This window comes from Lampetra planeri, chromosome 48 (genome assembly GCF_965212315.1).
Source record: "Lampetra planeri chromosome 48, kcLamPlan1.2.h2, whole genome shotgun sequence".
In the NCBI taxonomy this organism is placed as follows: Eukaryota; Metazoa; Chordata; class Hyperoartia; order Petromyzontiformes; family Petromyzontidae; genus Lampetra; species Lampetra planeri.
In genome coordinates, this window is record NC_136154.1 from 6,338,559 (window position 1) to 6,358,018 (window position 19,460).

The 19,460-nt window shown below is 54.1% G+C and overlaps 1 protein-coding gene across 1 annotated transcript in view; it reads right to left on the bottom strand.

Annotated features, from left to right (window-relative positions):
• Positions 1–3,132: 3,132 nt before the first annotated feature.
• Positions 3,133–19,460, bottom strand: part of LOC144733729 (uncharacterized) — a 25,258-nt gene continuing 8,930 nt past the window's right edge. Inside the window, exons 7-15 of the mRNA XM_078615752.1 lie at positions 18,780–18,915; positions 15,795–15,880; positions 13,927–14,026; positions 13,625–13,707; positions 13,297–13,390; positions 6,885–6,970; positions 6,251–6,446; positions 4,641–5,204; positions 3,133–3,902 (exon numbers count right to left, since the gene is read on the bottom strand). Of these exons, the coding sequence (XP_078471878.1) occupies positions 3,133–3,902; positions 4,641–5,204; positions 6,251–6,446; positions 6,885–6,970; positions 13,297–13,390; positions 13,625–13,707; positions 13,927–14,026; positions 15,795–15,880; positions 18,780–18,915 (2,115 nt within the window). The remainder of the gene's footprint in view (positions 3,903–4,640; positions 5,205–6,250; positions 6,447–6,884; positions 6,971–13,296; positions 13,391–13,624; positions 13,708–13,926; positions 14,027–15,794; positions 15,881–18,779; positions 18,916–19,460) is intronic.

The following is a 19,460-nucleotide window of genomic DNA, read 5'->3' on the forward strand; positions in this document are numbered from 1 at the left end:
CGCTCCTGAGTTCTGTCCCAGCCAATGTTGGCCTCCCAGCCACCTTTTGCGTGCCGGTCCGGAGACTTCTCGTCACCCACCCGGTCTAGTAGCTCCTCGGGATCTCCGTGAGGGGTCCCCTTGGGGTCCAGACCGTGTAGCCAGGAGTTGCCACCTCTGACCCTCCATTGTGCTTCCCCCCGCACCTCTGATTAGCACGGCGGGCTACTTACCGAGTTGCACAAACGTACAACTGGGGACGCAATAGTGACGAGTATCTGACAATGGCAGAAGTCAGGCTGCCAATATGTTGAAGTTACTGCGAGAGATTATTTTCGTTTTTCTTTTTGCAACCGTTCAACACGCTCGCCAATATCGAGCCATCGTTTTATTTTGTGAGGGTTAGGGTTGAAAATATACATAGCTAACTACCGTTTAGATATCACCGCATCGGTTATGGTCGTATTCAGGAATTTTATGTCGCCTATTGCGTCATTATCGCTGCCAGGGGAAAGAGAAACTTCAATCGGACAACTTCCGTACGAATTATATGCACCATTATATTAATCTATCGATTCTAAATATTGTTGAAATCTCGAACCGGATAGCTTTCAAGAGTCACCACCGGGAGGGTGGAGATCGATGCCAATTTCAGTAGAGCATCCCGGCTAGGGTTGGATAACCCGAAGCCAAAGTGTAGAGCGGGAGGGGGGGGGGAAGAGAGATCTACCGGGAAAACCAGGACAGGTGGCAACCCCTAGGGACGTGTGGACGCCGTGTCTGCGCGTGTACGAGGTGTCTGCGTGTGTACGTACGCTGAGCTTCTTTCGTAGCGTTCGTAGCCGACCAAACTCATCGGAGGTGCGGGGGAAGAACGACCAACGTGTGGCCACCCCACATTGGTGCTTCGATCACAACTCTAAACGACTCGACTATTTTGTCTTTTGCCAGCTAAGGAGGCGCCACTAGGAAGCGGCCTGGCCATCACCAATGACGACTCAGCGAAGTCGATTATCACGTGGACATGTCAAACACGTCGCGTCCGTCGATTCTAAATGGAGGCAAAACCCGCAAGACCCGGAAACAAATCCACGCAGCGACCACCACGGGGAGAGAGAAAGACGCAGACTCCACACAGACAGCGGCAGCAGCAGCAGCAGCCATAGTCAGGGTCGGGATCGAACCCACGACTACCTGCAGACCAGGCGAGGTAGTCAACATCTCCTAGCCACCGGGTGCCCACTGGTCGCGAACCCCCCCCCCCCCTTGCTTGCCCAGTTGACCTCACTCCTAAAATCTCCTCCCCCTCTGGTCCTATTGGTGGTCCCATGTCTACATTGAGAACTAATTTATTTAGAACTGCTGCTTGTTGTGGTTGTTGTGTAGTTGTCCAACCCCTGCACCTCCGAATAGTGTCGTTGGCTACGTGCGGTGCACACAATAAGTTCACCACACATGCTACCATCTGTCCCGACGATTCTAACTCCCACTCGTAGCACCTGATGGCTGTCCTACTACTAACGACAGCCTGGTTCTGGTCCCTACAAGATGACCTGAGTACCATCAGCATTATCCGCTCGGGAGCCCGACTCAAAGTCCTCCACATGATCTCCCCCCGAGGATCCCCCTGCTGCTAAATACTTGCTGGAGTATTGGTGGAGTCAATCCTCTGCAGTCCTAAAGGTATTCAGTCTCATCCCCTCGTTCCTAGCTGTTGCTAGGGCTAGTTTAGTCCTGAGCGTCTTTTGCTGCTTTGCCCAAGCTTGCATTTGAATTGTACCAGTGCAATTTGTACTTCCATTCTTTATATTGATTTATTTGTGACTTTCTTAACTGTTTTCTGTCTTACTCGTTAATCCTGACTTGCATTGTTTATTATTGATGTAACTTGCGAATCTCAACTAACTCTCTTACTGGACATCGATAAAAATGAACTTCATAGCGCCACGAGATTCATTCTCCAGGATAATAAAAGAGTGGTACTCTCCACCAGGACAATTAAACATTCTTACTCTCCACCAGGACAATTAAACATTCTTACTCTCCTCCAGGATACCCTCCTCCAGGATAATTAAAGATTCTTACTCTCCTCCAGGACAATTAACATTCTTACTCTCCTCCAGGATACCCTCCTCCAGGATAATTAAACATTCTTACTCTCCTCCAGGACAATTAAACATTCTTACTCTCCTCCAGGACAATTAAACATTCTTACTCTCCTCCAGGATACCCTCCTCCAGGACAATTAAACATTCTTACTCTCCTCCAGGATACCCTCCTCCAGGATAATTAAACATTCTTACTCTCCTCCAGGATAATTAAACATTCTTACTCTCCTCCAGGACAATTAAACATTCTTACTCTCCTCCAGGACAATTAACATTCTTACTCTCCTCCAGGATACCCTCCTCCAGGACAATTAAACATTCTTACTCTCCTCCAGGATACCCTCCACCAGGACAATTAACATTCTTACTCTCCTCCAGGACAATTAAACATTCTTACTCTCCTCCAGGATACCCTCCACCAGGACAATTAAACATTCTTACTCTCCTCCAGGACAATTAAACATTCTTACTCTCCTCCAGGACAATTAACATTCTTACTCTCCTCCAGGATACCCTCCTCCAGGACAATTAACATTCTTACTCTCCACCAGGACAATTAACATTCTTACTCTCCTCCAGGATACCCTCCTCCAGGACAATTAAACATTCTTACTCTCCTCCAGGACAATTAACATTCTTACTCTCCTCCAGGATACCCTCCTCCAGGACAATTAACATTCTTACTCTCCTCCAGGATACCCTCCTCCAGGACAATTAACATTCTTACTCTCCTCCAGCATAATGCAAGTCTTACTCTCCTCCAGGATAAATACAGATGCTGGTGCTGTGATCTCTCTGATTCTTCTGTTCTTCTCTGGTGCTAGTGGTTCATAAGGGTCGATCCCTCTCGTGCTAGCGGGCACTGCGCCTGTTCCCTGCAGACCTCAGACTCATCTGACGTTGAACCGTCCATAGTCCTTGAAGGTCTTCAGTCTAATGCCCTGGTCCCTAGCTAGATCCTCCAGTCCCGAGTCTCATCTGTCTGATTCTCGTGTTCTCGGCGGTATCGCTGGTCCTCATCATGATCTGGGATGCGGTCCCGGTCCTAACGATCCCGATCCCGATCCCGATCCCGATCCCGCGGCGTCCCCCGTCTCAGCACGGCGAGCGTCTCCAGGAACTTGGGCAGAGCGCGGCCGAAGATCCTGGCCAGGGCCACGTCGCGCGGGGAGGGCCGAGAAGCCCTCCTCCTGCCGGCGCCTCCCTCCCCCCCCTCCTCCACCTCCTCCACCTCTTTCTTCCTCATTCCGTCCATCTCCTCGCTCTTCCTAATCTCAAGCTTCTCCTTCCTGACCTCCTCCTCCACCACCTCCTCCACCACCTCCTCGCTCGGGCCTTCCTCCCGCTCGTTCTTCTGCGGCCTCCTGCCCCGCTGCCTCCCCTCTTCATCCTCACCTCTTTTCTTTTTCTTCACTCCCCCACCAACCCCGCCTCTCTCCCCTCTCCTCTCCTGAACCCCACTCCTCCGGCCATCGCCGTTATTCCGATTCCTCCGTACGCCCGCGACCTCCTCCTCTGCCTCCTCCTCGCCGCCAACACCTTCCACCCGCTCGCCTCCACCCGCCGTGTCGCTCTTCGTCGCTTCTTCTTCAAGAACCTCGTCGCGGTTCGCAGCTTTCTGTGGAGACCTCTCTGCTGCCACTTCCACCAGCTCAGCTACCTCCTCCTCCACCGCTCCCTGCCGCTGTCCTCGAATCTTCGTATCCACCCCCTGACTTCCATCAGCTCGCGATCCACCCTCCGTTTCTCTTCTCCCCTCCTCGATCTTCCCCACCTCCTCCTCCTTCCAATCTTCCTTCACCATCTCCGCATCTTCTGTCAGTATCCTCACCCCCATGCTCCTCCTCATGCCTACTTCATCATTGCCTCCATTCTCACCGCTGCTGATGCTTCTGCTGGTGTCTCTGCTGTTGCTGTTGTGGATGTCACTCTTGTTGTTATTGTTGTCACCATCATTGTTGCTACTGCCATTCTTGTTGTTTCTTCTGTCACTGCTGTTGTTGTTGTTATCGTCACCTCTGCTGTTGTTGTCTCTGTTGTTGTTGAATCTGTTGTTGTTGTTGTTGTCTGGTAAGCGGGCCACGTGGTCTCCGGCCACCCGGTCTCTCTCCTGGCTGGTGCCCTCTGCTCCCCGTGCTATCATCATCATCTTGATCTTCATCATGATCCGGCGTGTGACTGAGCGGCGGTCCGGCGGCCACTGTGACAATGGCGATGATGGTGACGATGGTGACGATGGTGACGATGGCGACGATGGCGACGATGGAGATGATGGCCTCAATGGAGATGATGGCGACGATGATGATGATAATGGCTGCTGGAGTAGATTTTGGTTCTGGCCAGCCGTGGGAAGAACCGGCTCTCCTCCGGCTCCTCCACCACCTCCACCTGCTCCACCTCCACCACCTCCTCCACCACCTCCTCCACCACCACCTCCTCCTGCTCCACCACCTCCTCCACCTCCACCACCACCTCCTCCACCACCACCACCTCCTCCTCCACCACCACCACCTCCTCCTCCCCCTTCCTCTCTCCCTACCTCTCCTCCACCACCTCCTCCTCCACCACCTCCTCCACCACCACCACCTCCTCCACCACCTCCTCCACCTCCTACCTCTCCTCCATCTCCCCCTTCCTCTCTCCCTACCTCTCCTCCACCATCTCCTCCACCACCTCCTCCACCTCCTCCTCCCTCTCTTCCTTCACCACCTCCTCTTCCTTCACCACCTCCTACCTCTCCTCTACCTCCCCCTTCCTCTCTCCCTACCTCTCCTCCACCATCTCCTCCACCACCACCTCCTCCACCTCCTACCTCTCCTCTACCTCCCCCTTCCTCTCTCCCTACCTCTCCTCCTCGACCTGCCTCTCCTCCTCCACCACCTCCTCCACCACCTCCTCCTGCACCTCCTCCTCCCTCTCGTCCTTCACCACCGCCTCTTCCACCTCCTCCCTCCAGGTCAGAGGGCCAATGTTCAAGTGAAGAAGACCCCAGTTTGCCAGCAAACAAAGAGGTGGCAGAGGAGGAGATGGAGTGAGATGCAGCATGAGGGATTGGAGTGGAGTTCGGGAGATCTTGAGATGACCTCCGAAGATCTTCCACTCCTTCGACTTTAGGGCCTGCAAGAGCATGATGATGATAATGAAAACGATGTTAACAATGATGACTCATAGATGCATCAAAGAGAAAGATGCCCCATATATCCTTGACAAGCTGCAGGGGGCAAGTGCCGTTAGCACCTATGAAGTCCAGCATTGTGGCACACGAGGGGTGGGTGGCCAGCACCACGCCCGGCCGCCTTTGTCTCCCCAGTGGCGATGATTTTCACATCACACCAGATAATTATTTGAGGCTAAGTCGACAAAGGGAAATCCTAGGACCGGTTAAATTAATCTTCACTTGTGTTGGGCGTGAACGGGAATCGAACTCGAGTCACCAAGTTCATAGCGCAGCGTGCTAACCACTATACTACCACTCCCCACAAACTCACCACACAGAGACCCACAAGCTCATCACACAGACCCACAGACTCACCACACAGAGACCCACAGACTCACCACACAGAGACCCACAGACTCATCACACAGACCCACAGACTCATCACACAGAGACCCACAGACTCACCACACAGAGACCCACAAACTCACCACACAGAGACCCACAGACTCATCACACAGACCCACAGACTCATCACACAGACCCACAGACTCACCACACAGAGACCCACAGACTGATCACACAGACCCACAGACTCATCACACAGAGACCCACAGACTCACCACACAGAGACCCACAGACTCATCACACAGACCCACAAACTCACCACACAGAGACCCACAGACTCACCACACAGAGACCCACAAACTCACCACACAGACCCACAGACTCATCACACAGGGACCCACAGACTCACCACACAGAGACCCACAGACTCACCACACAGAGACCCACAGACTCACCACACAGAGACCCATAGACTCATCACACAGAGACCCACAGACTCACCACACAGAGACCCACAGACTCACCTCACAGAGACCCACAGACTCACCACACAGAGACCCACAGACTCACCACACAGACCCACAGACTCACCACACAGAGACCCACAGACTCACCACACAGAGACCCACAGACTCACCACACAGAGACACAGAGACTTTACCGTCACTCCCAGTACAGGCGTTGTCTCCGCCAATTAATGAAGACAGCTGTGACGATGATGATGGTGGTGGTGGCGACGGTGGTGACGATGGTGGCAATGATGATGATGGTGGTGGTGGTGGTGATGGTGGTGATGATGGTGGTGATGATGGTGTTGATGAGTTACAGACGAAGGGCGAACACGTCACCTCGCCCAGCTGCATAGCACAGACAACACACGCACACACAGATAACACAAAGCTCCCCCGTGTAGCCTTAACAGGCTGTAGGGGCAAGTGCTGTTAGTAGCGAGTAGCAGCACCGACAAAGGTCGGCACTGTGGCACACGAGGGGGTGGGTGGCCAGCACCACCACGCCCGCTCACCCGGCCACCTGGCAGAGACCAGGTGCCACCACTCCTTGTCTCTCTCCCCACTGCGCCAGAGACAAAGAGTGGTGCCACTTGTTCAAATTGTAATGGCTGCCGTCACGCTCAATGGCGGCGGGCGTGAGCAGGAATTTAACTCGGGTCTCTACCGCGTTCGCGGCGCTGCGGCGTGCTAACCGCTGCACCACCACTCCCCACAATCAGTGTCTGTGTGTGTGATTGTTGTTGTGTTGTTGTGTTGTTCTTGTTGTGTTGTAGTTGTTGTTACCGTGCATGTACACAGCTGGCACGGCCGCGTGGTGTCTGGACTGAACGACTGTAAATTCACCACCTTCCTGCCCTCGTAGTTACAGTCTGACTCGCACACCACCACCACAACAACAACACCACGGGCGAACAGTCAACAACAACAACCAAGACCACAACAACAAACATTACCACAATCATCGCAACTGCCACACAACCGTACAAGTGGGTGGGTAAGCAGGTGGGTGAGTGGTAGAGTGAGTGGGTGAGTGAGTGGGTGAGTAAGTCTGTGAGTGAGCGAGTGGGCGAGTGGTGAGTGAGTGAGCGAGCGAGTGAGTGAGCGGGCGTGTGAGTGAGTGAGTGGGTGAGTGAGTGGTAGAGTAAGTGGGTGGTGTGTGAGTGAGTAGGTGAGTGAGTGGTGAGTGAGTGAGCGAGTGGTGAGTGGGTGAGTGGGCGAGTGGTGAGTGAGTGGGTGAGTGAGCGAGTGGTGAGTGGGTGAGTGAGTGGTGGGTGAGTGAGTGAGCGAGCGAGTGAGTGAGTGGTAGAGTAAGTGGGTGGTGTGTGAGTGAGTAGGTGAGTGAGTAAGTGAGTGGGTGAGTGAGTGTGTGGGTGAGTGGGTGAGTGAGTGGGTGAGTGAGTGGGTGAGTGAATGAGTGAGTGGAGAGTGAGTGTGTGGGTGAGTGGGTGAGTGAGTGGGTGAGTGGGTGAGTGAGTGAGTAGGTGGGTGAGTGAGTAGGTGAGTGAGTGAGTGAGTGAGTGGGTGAGTGAGTGAGTGGTGAGTGAGTGAGTGGTAGAGTAAGTGAGTAGGTGAGTGAGTGAGTGGGTGAGTGAGTAGGTGAGTGAGTGTGTGGGTGAGTGAGTGAGTGAGTGAGTGGTAGAGTAAGTGAGTGGGTGAGTGAGTAGGTGAGTGAGTGAGTGAGTGGTAGAGTAAGTGAGTAGGTGAGTGAGTGAGTGGGTGAGTGAGTGAGTGGTAGAGTAAGTGAGTGGGTGAGTGAGTAGGTGAGTGAGTGTGTGGGTGAGTGAGTGAGTGGTGAGTGAGTGTGTGGGTGAGTGAGTGAGTGGTAGAGTAAGTGGGTGGTGTGTGAGTGAGTAGGTGAGTGAGTAAGTGAGTGGGTGAGTGAGTGTGTGGGTGAGTGGGAGAGTGAGTGGGTGAGTGAGTGGGTGAGTGAATGAGTGAGTGGAGAGTGAGTGTGTGGGTGAGTGGGTGAGTGAGTGGGTGAGTGGGTGAGTGAGTGAGTGAGTGAGTGGGTGAGTGAGTGGGTGAGTGAGTGTGTGGGTGAGTGAGTGAGTGAGTGAGTGGTAGAGTAAGTGGGTGGTGTGCGAGTGAGTAGGTGAGTAAGTGAGTGGGTGAGTGAGTGGTGAGTGAGTGTGTGGGTGAGTGGGTGAGTGAGTGTGTGGGTGAGTGGGTGAGTGAGTGGTGAGTGGGTGAGTGAGTGGTGAGTGGGCGAGTGAGTAGGTGAGTGAGTGAGTGTGTGGGTGAGTGAGTGAGTGAGTGGGTGAGTGAGTGGGTGAGTGAGTGAGTGTGTGGGTGAGTGGGTGAGTGAGTGGTGAGTGGGCGAGTGAGTAGGTGAGTGAGTGAGTGTGTGGGTGAGTGGGTGAGTGAGTGGTGAGTGGGTGAGTGAGTGGTGAGTGGGCGAGTGAGTAGGTGAGTGAGTGAGTGTGTGGGTGAGTGAGTGAGTGAGTGAGTGAGTGAGTGAGTGAGTGAGTGGGTGAGTGAGTGGGTGAGTGAGTGAGTGAGTGAGTGAGTGGGTGAGTGGGTGAGTGGGTGAGTGAGTGAGTGGTGAGTGTGTGGGTGAGTGGGTGAGTGAGTGGGTGAGTGAGTGGGTGAGTGAGTGTGTGGGTGAGTGGGTGAGTGAGTGTGTGGGTGAGTGGGCGAGTGAGTGGGCGAGTGAGTGAGTGAGTAGGTAAGTGAGTGTGTGGGTGAGTGAGTGAGTGAGTGGGTGAGTGAGTGAGTAGGTGAGTGAGTGTGTGGGTGAGTGAGTGAGTGGGTCAGTGAGTGTGTGGGTGAGTGAGTGAGTGAGTGTGTGGGTGGGTGAGTGAGTGGGTGGGTGAGTGGGGGAGTGAGTGAGTGAGTAGGTGAGTGAGTGAATGGGTGAGCGAGTGGTGAGTGAGCGAGTGGTGAGTGAGTGGGTGAGTGGGTGAGTGGGCGAGTGAGTAGGTGAGTGAGTGAGTGAGTGGGTGAGTGAGTGGTAGAGTAAGTGAGTGGGTGAGTGGGTGAGTGGGTGAGTGATGGGTGAGCGAGTGGTGAGTGGGTGAGTGAGTGGGTGAGTGAGTGGGTGAGTGAGTGGGTGAGCGAGTGGTGAGTGGGTGAGTGAGTGTGTGGGTGAGTGGGTGAGTGAGTGGGTGAGTGAGTGGTGAGTGAGTGTGTGGGTGAGTGGGTGAGTGAGTGGGTGAGTGAGTGGGTGAGTGAGTAGGTGAGTGAGTGTGTATGTGGGTGAGTGGGTGAGTGAGTGGGTGAGTGAGTAGGTGAGTGAGTGAGTGGGTGAGTGAGTAAGTGAGTGGGTGAGTGAGTGTGTGGGTGAGTGGGTGAGTGAGTGAGTGGGGGAGTGAGTGAGTGGGTGAGTGAGTGGGTGAGTGAGCGAGTGGTGAGTGAGTAGGTAAGTGAGTGGGTGAGTGAGTGGTGAGTGAGTGTGTGGGTGAGTGGGTGAGTGAGTGAGTGGTGAGTGAGTGTGTGGGTGAGTGTGTGGGTGAGTGAGTGAGTGAGTGGGTGAGTGGGTGAGTAGGTGAGTGAGTGGGTGAGTGAGTGGGTGAGTGAGTGAGTGGTGAGTGAGTGTGTGGGTGAGTGTGTGGGTGAGTGAGTGGGTGAGCGAGTAGGTGAGTAAGTGAGTGGGTGAGTGTGTGGGTGAGTGAGTGGGCGAGTGGTGAGTGAGTGAGTGAGCGAGCGAGTGAGTGAATGGGTGTGTGAGTGAGTGGGTGAGTGAGTGGTAGTGTAAGTGGGTGGTGTGTGAGTAAGTAGGTGAGTGAGTGGTGAGTGAGTGAGTGAGCGAGTGGTGAGTGGGTGAGTGGGCGAGTGGTGAGTGAGTGGGTGAGTGAGCGAGTGGTGAGTGGGTGAGTGAGTGGTGAGTGAGTGAGCGAGCGAGTGAGTGGTAGAGTAAGTGGGTGGTGTGTGAGTGAGTAGGTGAGTAAGTGAGTGGGTGAGTGAGTGGTGAGTAGGTGAGTGAGTGAATGGGTGAGTGGGTGAGTGAGTGAGTGAGTGAGTGGTGAGTGTGTGGGTGAGTGGGTGAGTGAGTGGGTGAGGGAGTAGGTGGGTGAGTGAGTAGGTGAGTGAGTGAATGGGTGAGCTAGTGGTGAGTGAGCGAGTGGTGAGTGAGTGAGTGGTGAGTGAGTGAGTAGGTGAGTGAGTGAGTGAATGGGTGAGCGAGTGGTGAGTGAGTGAGTGGTGAGTGAGTGTGTGGGTGAGTGAGTGAGTGAGTGAATGGGTGAGCGAGTGGTGAGTGAGTGAGTGGTGAGTGAGTGAGTGGTGAGTGAGCGAGTGGTGAGTGAGCGAGTGGTGAGTGAGCGAGTGGTGAGTGAGTGAGTGAGTAGGTGAGTGAGTGAGTGAGTGAGTGAATGGGTGAGCGAGTGGTGAGTGAGCGAGTGGTGAGTGAGTGGTGAGTGAGTGAGTAGGTGAGTGAGTGAGTGAATGGGTGAGCGAGTGGTGAGTGAGCGAGTGGTGAGTGAGTGGTGAGTGAGTGTGTGGGTGAGTGAGTGAATGGGTGAGCGAGTGGTGAGTGAGTGAGTGGTGAGTGAGTGAGTGGTGAGTGAGCGAGTGGTGAGTGAGTGAGTAGGTGAGTGAGTGAGTGAATGGGTGAGCGAGTGGTGAGTGAGCGAGTGGTGAGTGAGCGAGTGGTGAGTGAGCGAGTGGTGAGTGAGTGAGTGAGTGAATGGGTGAGCGAGTGGTGAGTGAGCGAGTGGTGAGTGAGTGAGTGGTGAGTGAGTGTGTGGGTGAGCGAGTGGTGAGTGAGCGAGTGGTGAGTGAGCGAGTGGTGAGTGAGCGAGTGGTGAGTGAGCGAGTGGTGAGTGAGTGAGTGAGTGAATGGGTGAGCGAGTGGTGAGTGAGCGAGTGGTGAGTGAGTGAGTGGTGAGTGAGTGTGTGGGTGAGCGAGTGGTGAGTGAGCGAGTGGTGAGTGAGTGAGTGGTGAGTGTGTGGGTGAGTGAATGGGTGAGCGAGTGGTGAGTGAGTGAGTGAGTGGTGAGTGAGTGTGTGGGTGAGTGAGTGAGTGAATGGGTGAGCGAGTGGTGAGTGAGCGAGTGGTGAGTGAGCGAGTGGTGAGTGAGCGAGTGGTGAGTGAGTGAGTGGTGAGTGAGTGTGTGGGTGAGTGAGTGAGTGAGTGAGTGAATGGGTGAGCGAGTGGTGAGTGAGCGAGTGGTGAGTGAGTGGGTGGGTGAGTGAGTGAATGGGTGGGTGAGTGAGCGAGTGGTGAGTGAGTGAGTGGTGAGTGAGTGTGTGGGTGAGTGAGTGAGGGAGTGAATGGGTGAGTGAGTGTTGAGTGAGCGAGTGGTGAGTGAGTGAGTGAGTGAATGGGTGAGCGAGTGGTGAGTGAGCGAGTGGTGAGTGAGCGAGTGGTGAGTGAGCGAGTGGTGAGTGAGTGTGTGGGTGAGTGAGTGAGCGAGTGGTGAGTGAGTGAGTGGTGAGTGAGTGTGTGGGTGAGTGAGCGAGTGGTGAGTGAGCGAGTGGTGAGTGAGTGTGTGGGTGAGTGAGCGAGTGGTGAGTGAGCGAGTGGTGAGTGAGTGTGTGGGTGAGTGAGTGAGTGGTGAGTGAGTGAGCGAGTGGTGAGTGAGCAAGTGGTGAGTGAGCGAGTGGTGAGTGAGCGAGTGGTGAGTGGTGAGTGAGTGAATGGGTGAGTGAGTGAGCGAGTGGTGAGTGAGCGAGTGGTGAGTGAGTGTGTGGGTGAGTGAGCGAGTGGTGAGTGAGCGAGTGGTGAGTGAGTGTGTGGGTGAGTGAGCGAGTGGTGAGTGAGTGTGTGGGTGAGTGAGCGAGTGGTGAGTGAGCGAGTGGTGAGTGAGTGAGTGGTGAGTGAGCGAGTGGTGAGTGAGTGTGTGGGTGAGTGAGCGAGTGGTGAGTGAGCGAGTGGTGAGTGAGTGTGTGGGTGAGTGAGTGAGTGGTGAGTGAGTGAGCGAGTGGTGAGTGAGCAAGTGGTGAGTGAGCGAGTGGTGAGTGAGTGAGTGTGTGGGTGAGTGAGCGAGTGGTGAGTGAGTGAGTGAGTGGTGAGTGAGCGAGTGGTGAGTGTGTGGGTGAGTGAATGGGTGAGTGAGTGAGTGAGTGGTGAGTGAGCGAGTGGTGAGTGAGTGTGTGGGTGAGTGAGCGAGTGGTGAGTGAGTGAGTGGTGAGTGAGTGTGTGGGTGAGTGAGTGAGTGGTGAGTGAGCGAGTGGTGAGTGAGTGTGTGGGTGAGTGAGCGAGTGGTGAGTGAGCGAGTGGTGAGTGAGCAAGTGGTGAGTGAGTGTGTGGGTGAGTGAGCGAGTGGTGAGTGAGTGTGTGGGTGAGTGAGCGAGTGGTGAGTGAGCGAGTGGTGAGTGAGCGAGTGGTGAGTGAGTGTGTGGGTGAGTGAGCGAGTGGTGAGTGAGTGTGTGGGTGAGTGAGCGAGTGGTGAGTGAGCGAGTGGTGAGTGAGCGAGTGGTGAGTGAGTGTGTGGGTGAGTGAGTGAGTGGTGAGTGAGTGAGCGAGTGGTGAGTGAGCAAGTGGTGAGTGAGCGAGTGGTGAGTGAGTGAGTGTGTGGGTGAGTGAGCGAGTGGTGAGTGAGTGAGTGAGTGGTGAGTGAGCGAGTGGTGAGTGAGTGAGTGGTGAGTGAGTGGTGAGTGAGCGAGTGGTGAGTGAGTGAGTGGTGAGTGAGTGTGTGGGTGAGTGAGCGAGTGGTGAGTGAGCGAGTGGTGAGTGAGTGTGTGGGTGAGTGAGCGAGTGGTGAGTGAGCGAGTGGTGAGTGAGTGTGTGGGTGAGTGAGTGAGTGGAGAGTGAGTGAGCGAGTGGTGAGTGAGCAAGTGGTGAGTGAGCGAGTGGTGAGTGAGCGAGTGGTGAGTGGTGAGTGAGTGAATGGGTGAGTGAGTGAGCGAGTGGTGAGTGAGCGAGTGGTGAGTGAGCGAGTGGTGAGTGGTGAGTGAGTGAATGGGTGAGTGAGTGAGCGAGTGGTGAGTGAGCGAGTGGTGAGTGAGTGAGTGTGTGGGTGAGTGAGCGAGTGGTGAGTGAGTGAGCGAGTGGTGAGTGAGCGAGTGGTGAGTGGTGAGTGAGTGAATGGGTGAGTGAGTGAGCGAGTGGTGAGTGAGTGTGTGGGTGAGTGAGTGTGTGGGTGAGTGAGCGAGTGGTGAGTGAGTGAGTGAGTGGTGAGTGAGCGAGTGGTGAGTGAGTGTGTGGGTGAGTGAGCGAGTGGTGAGTGAGCGAGTGGTGAGTGAGTGTGTGGGTGAGTGAGCGAGTGGTGAGTGAGTGAGCGAGTGGTGAGTGAGCGAGTGGTGAGTGCTTCACCGGAGCACGAGGGGCAGCACTCCCCCTCGGCGTGGAAGGGGAAGCGGCAGGCGGGCGGGGGGCAGTGGCGCGCTGAGCACAGCACGGAGCCGGCCTGCTCACACACACACACAGACAAAGGTCCCCCGGGTAGCCTTCACAGGCTGTAGGGGCAAGTGCTGTGAGCGAGCACCTATGAAGGCCGGCACGGCACACGAGGGAGTGGGGGGGCCAGCACCTCGCTCACCCGTCCGCCTTTGTCTCCCCCTACACGCAGACACGTACAGATACAAATCTACTCATGATGATGTTGCTGATGCTGATGTTGCTGATGCTGATGGAGGGTCACCAGACAGACGCAGACGCTGCAGGGGTCGGAAGGCGAGGAGAAGTGTTGCGTGGAGTTGTACGCCTCCTCGTTGTAGAGGCAACCTGCGCCACGAGCAACAGCGCCAGTGTGGACACAATTTCTGCTCCTGATGATGTTATAATTAATGATGATGGTGGTGGTGATTGATGATGATGGTGGTGGTGATTGATGGTGGTGGTGGTGATGTTGGTGATGGTGGTGATGTTGATAACGATGATGGTGGTGATGGTGGTGATGGTGATGGCGGTGATGGTGGTGATGGGGTTGATGCCACGGCTCACCAGCGTGGCACTCCGGGCAGCACTGTCCAGGCGGTGAGGGCAGCGGGTGAGTGCAGCGCTCCAGACACTCAGTGCGGTGGCACGAGATGACCCCATCAGCCTGACGACTCTCACACACACAGACACACACACACACAGACACACACACACACAGACACACACACACACAGACACACACAGACACACACACACACACACAGACACACACACACAGACACACACAGACACACACACACAGACACACACACAGACACACACAGACACACACACAGACACACACACACAGACACACACACACATACACACACATACACACACACACACAGACACACACACACAGACACACACAGACACACACACAGACACATACACACACACACACATACACACACAGACACACACAGACACACACACAGACACATACACACACACACACATACACACACAGACATACACATACACACACACAGACACACACAGACACACACACACAGACACACACACAGACACACACACAGACACACACACAGACACACACACAGATACACACACAGACACACACACACACACATACAGACACACACAGACACACAGACAGACACACACAGATCACCCCGTGGGGCGCCACGCTGGACAGATGTTACACAACTAAACTACAACTTGTAATTTAGTTTAACTACGTTGTAGTTTAGTTGTAAACTACGACTTGTAGTTTAGTTGTAAACTACGACTTGTAGTTTAGTTGTAAACTACGACTTGTAGTTTAGTTGTAAACTACGATTTGTAGTTTAGTTTAACTACGTTGTAGTTTAGTTGTAAACTACGACTTGTAGTTTAGTTGTAAACTACGACTTGTAGTTTAGTTTAACTACGTTGTAGTTTAGTTGTAAACTACGACTTGTAGTTTAGTTGTAAACTACGACTTGTAGTTTAGTTGTAAACTACGACTTGTAGTTCAGTTGTAAGCTACGATTTGTAGTTTAGTTTAACTACGTTGTAGTTTAGTTGTAAACTACGACTTGTAGTTTAGTTGTAAACTACGACTTGTAGTTTAGTTTAACTACGTTGTAGTTTAGTTGTAAACTACGACTTGTAGTTTAGTTGTAAACTACGACTTGTAGTTCAGTTGTAAGGCCACTGAGCTGTTGAGCTTTGTCAGAAGCGACGTGGCCATCACAAACGATGTCAACCACGTGGCTGACAGCGTCACGTGGGAGTTTATAGCGGCCGCCATTACTCGGCAGCGGCCGCCATTACTCGGCAGCGGCCGCCATTACTCGGCTCTCAGACTCCACGTAGCAGCAGCAGGCGTCGTCAGGGTCGGGATCGAACCCACGACCTCCTGTGTACCAGGCGAGGTAGTTAACATCTCCTAGCCACCGTGATGATGATGAGAGAGAGAGACACGCAAACTTCAAATAGACATCTCGCGGCCACTGGAGAGCTTACGACTGGTGAGGAGTGTATTGGCGAGCGGTGTATTAGTGAGTAGCGTACAGCTACTCTTTGGTTTTTTCGGTAAAGTCACGTAGGTAAGAAATTAAATTAAATACATGAAAACAACTGAATTAAATCACGACGTTTCGGAAGCAACACAAGCCTCCGTCTTCCAAAGCTTCGTGATTTAATTTACTTTTCATTTATTTTGTTACATTTTTTACCTTCCGTGACTTCACCGAAAAAAACAAAGAGTATGAATCCTTGCCGTCACGAAAGCTTCAAATCGAGCGTACAACTGGTGAGCGATTGGTGAGCGCAGGTGGCGGTGAGCGGCGTAACGATGGGCCAGCGATTGGTGAGCAGCGCACGTGGCGGTGACCTCACCCCCTGGTGGTGACCTCACCACGTGACCTCACCGCGTGGCTCACCTGGCAGGTGCACACCACGCAGGGGTCCCCCGGTGACCAGATCTGTCCCAGAGGCAGCGACGCCCCATTCTCATCCACGCGGCAGCCTGCCCCACACACACACCATACACACACCATACACACACACACCACACACACACACCATACACACACCATACACACACACACCACACACACACACCACACACACACCATACACACACACACCACACACACACACCATACACACACCATACACACACACACCACACACACACACCACACACACACCATACACACACACACCACACACACACACCACACACACACCACACACACACCACACACACACACACCACACACACACACCACACACACACCACACACACACACACCACACACACACCACACACACACACACCACACACACACACCACACACACACCACACACACACACACCACACACACACCACACACACACCACACACACACACACACCACACACACACCACACACACACACACCACACACACACCACACACACACCACACACACACACACACCACACACACACACCACACACACACCACACACACACACACCACACACACACACCACACACACACCACACACACACACACCACACACACACCACACACACACACACCACACACACACACCACACACACACCACACACACACACACCACACACACACCACACACACACCACACACACACACACACCACACACACACACACACACCACACACACACCACACACACACACACACCACACACACACACCATACACACACACACCACACACACACACCATACACACACACACCATACACACACACACCACACACACCACACACACACCACACACACACACACCATACACACACACCACACACACCACACACACACCACACACACACACACACCACACACACACACCATACACACACACACCACACACACACACACCATACACACACACACCATACACACACACACCACACACACCACACACACACCATACACACACACACCATACACACACACACCACACACACCACACACACACCACACACACACACACACCACACACACACACACCACACCCACACACCACACACACACACCACACACACACCATACACACACACACACCACACACACACACCACACACACACCATACACACACACACCACACACACACCACACACACACACCATACACACACCACACACACCACACACACACCACACACACACCACACACACACACCACACACACACCACACACACACACACCACACACACACACACCACACACACACACCACACACACACACCACACACACACCACACACACACACACCACACACACACCACACACACACCACACACACACCACACACACACACACCATACACACACCACACACACACACCACACACACACCACACACACACCACACACACACCACACACACACACACCACACACACACCACACACACACACCACACACACACCACACACACACCACACACACACCACACACACACACACCACACACACACCACACACACACACCACACACACACCACACACACACACCACACACACACCACACACACACCACACACACACACACCACACACACACACCACACACACACCACACACACACCACACACACACACACCACACACACACACCACACACACACCACACACACACCACACACACACCACACACACACACACCATACACACCCCACACACACACATCACACACACACACCACACACACCACACACACACCACACACACACCATACACACACACCATACACACACACACCACACACACCACACACACACACCACACACACACCACACACACACACCACACACACACACCACACACACCACACACACACCACACACACACCATACACACACACACCACACACACACACACCATACACACACACACCATACACACACACACCACACACACCACACACACCACACACACACCACACACACACACACACCACACACACACACACCACACCCACACACCACACACACACACCACACACACACACCACACCCACACACCACACACACACACACCATACACACACACCACACACACACACCATACACACACCACACACACACCACACACACACACCATACACACACCACACACACACACACCACACCCACACACCACACACGCACACCATACACACCCCACACACACACACCACACACGCACACCACACACACACACCATACACACCCCACACACACACCACACACACACACACCACACACGCACACCATACACACCCCACACACACACACCACACACACACACCACACACACACACCACACCCACACACCACACACAGCTAGAGACAGAGCTACCCCAGGTAGCCCCAACAGGGCCGCAGGAGCAAGGGCTGTTAATAATAACCAGCGGCAGTGGCCATATCGGTACCACAAAGACAAAGCTCCCCCGTACAGACTGCACAGCCTGTGGGGGCAAGTGCTGCTGTTAGCGAGTAGCAGCGCCTGTGAATGCTACCGGCACTGTGGCACACGAGGGGAGGGTGGGTGGCCGGCACCACGCCCGGCCGCCTTTGTCTCCCCAGTGCTGGCGATGTTTACACATCGCACCGGGTACTCATTTGAGGCTGAGTCGACCCAGGGAAGGCCCAGCACCGGTTCAGAGAATCGTCACCGACGGTGTTGGCCGTGAGCGGGAATGGAAGTCGCGTTGCCGGGTGAGTGCGGCGTGGCGCTAAGCGCTGCACCGCCGCTCTCACCCACACACAGCTAGAGGTGGTGGTGGTGGTCACCTGCGGCTGTGGTTGTGGCTGTGGTGGTGGTCACCTGTGGTGGTGGTTGTGGTGGTGGTGGTGGTGGTGGTGGTTGTGGTCACCTGTGGTTGTGGTGGTGGTGGTGGTGGTTGTGGTCACCTGTGGTTGTGGTGGTGGTGGTGGTGGTTGTGCTGGTGTCGCAGGTTGGGCAGCAGTCCCCGTGTTTGTGCACCAGCGCGGTGCCCACGCAGTCCGGGGTGGCACAACCAACGGCAGCACAACCAACCACACCGGCCTGCAACCACAACAACCACAACAACCACCACAACAACCACGACAACAACCACGACAACAACCACTACAACAACCACGACAACAACCTCGACAACAACCACTACAACAACCACGACAACAACCTCGACAACAACCACGACAACAACCTCGACAACAACCTCGACAACAACCTCGACAACAACCACGACAACAACCTCGACAACAACCTCGACAACAACCTCGACAACAACCACGACAACAACCTCGACAACAACCTCGACAACAACCTCGACAACAACCACGACAACAACCTCGACAACAACCTCGACAACAACCTCGACAACAACCACGACAACAACCTCGACAACAACCTCGACAACAACCTCGACAACAACCACGACAACAACCTCGACAACAACCTCGACAACAACCTCGACAACAACCTCGACAACAACCACGACAACAACCTCGACAACAACCTCGACAACAACCTCGACAACAACCTCGACAACAACCTCGACAACAACCACGACAACAACCTCGACAACAACCACGACAACAACCTCG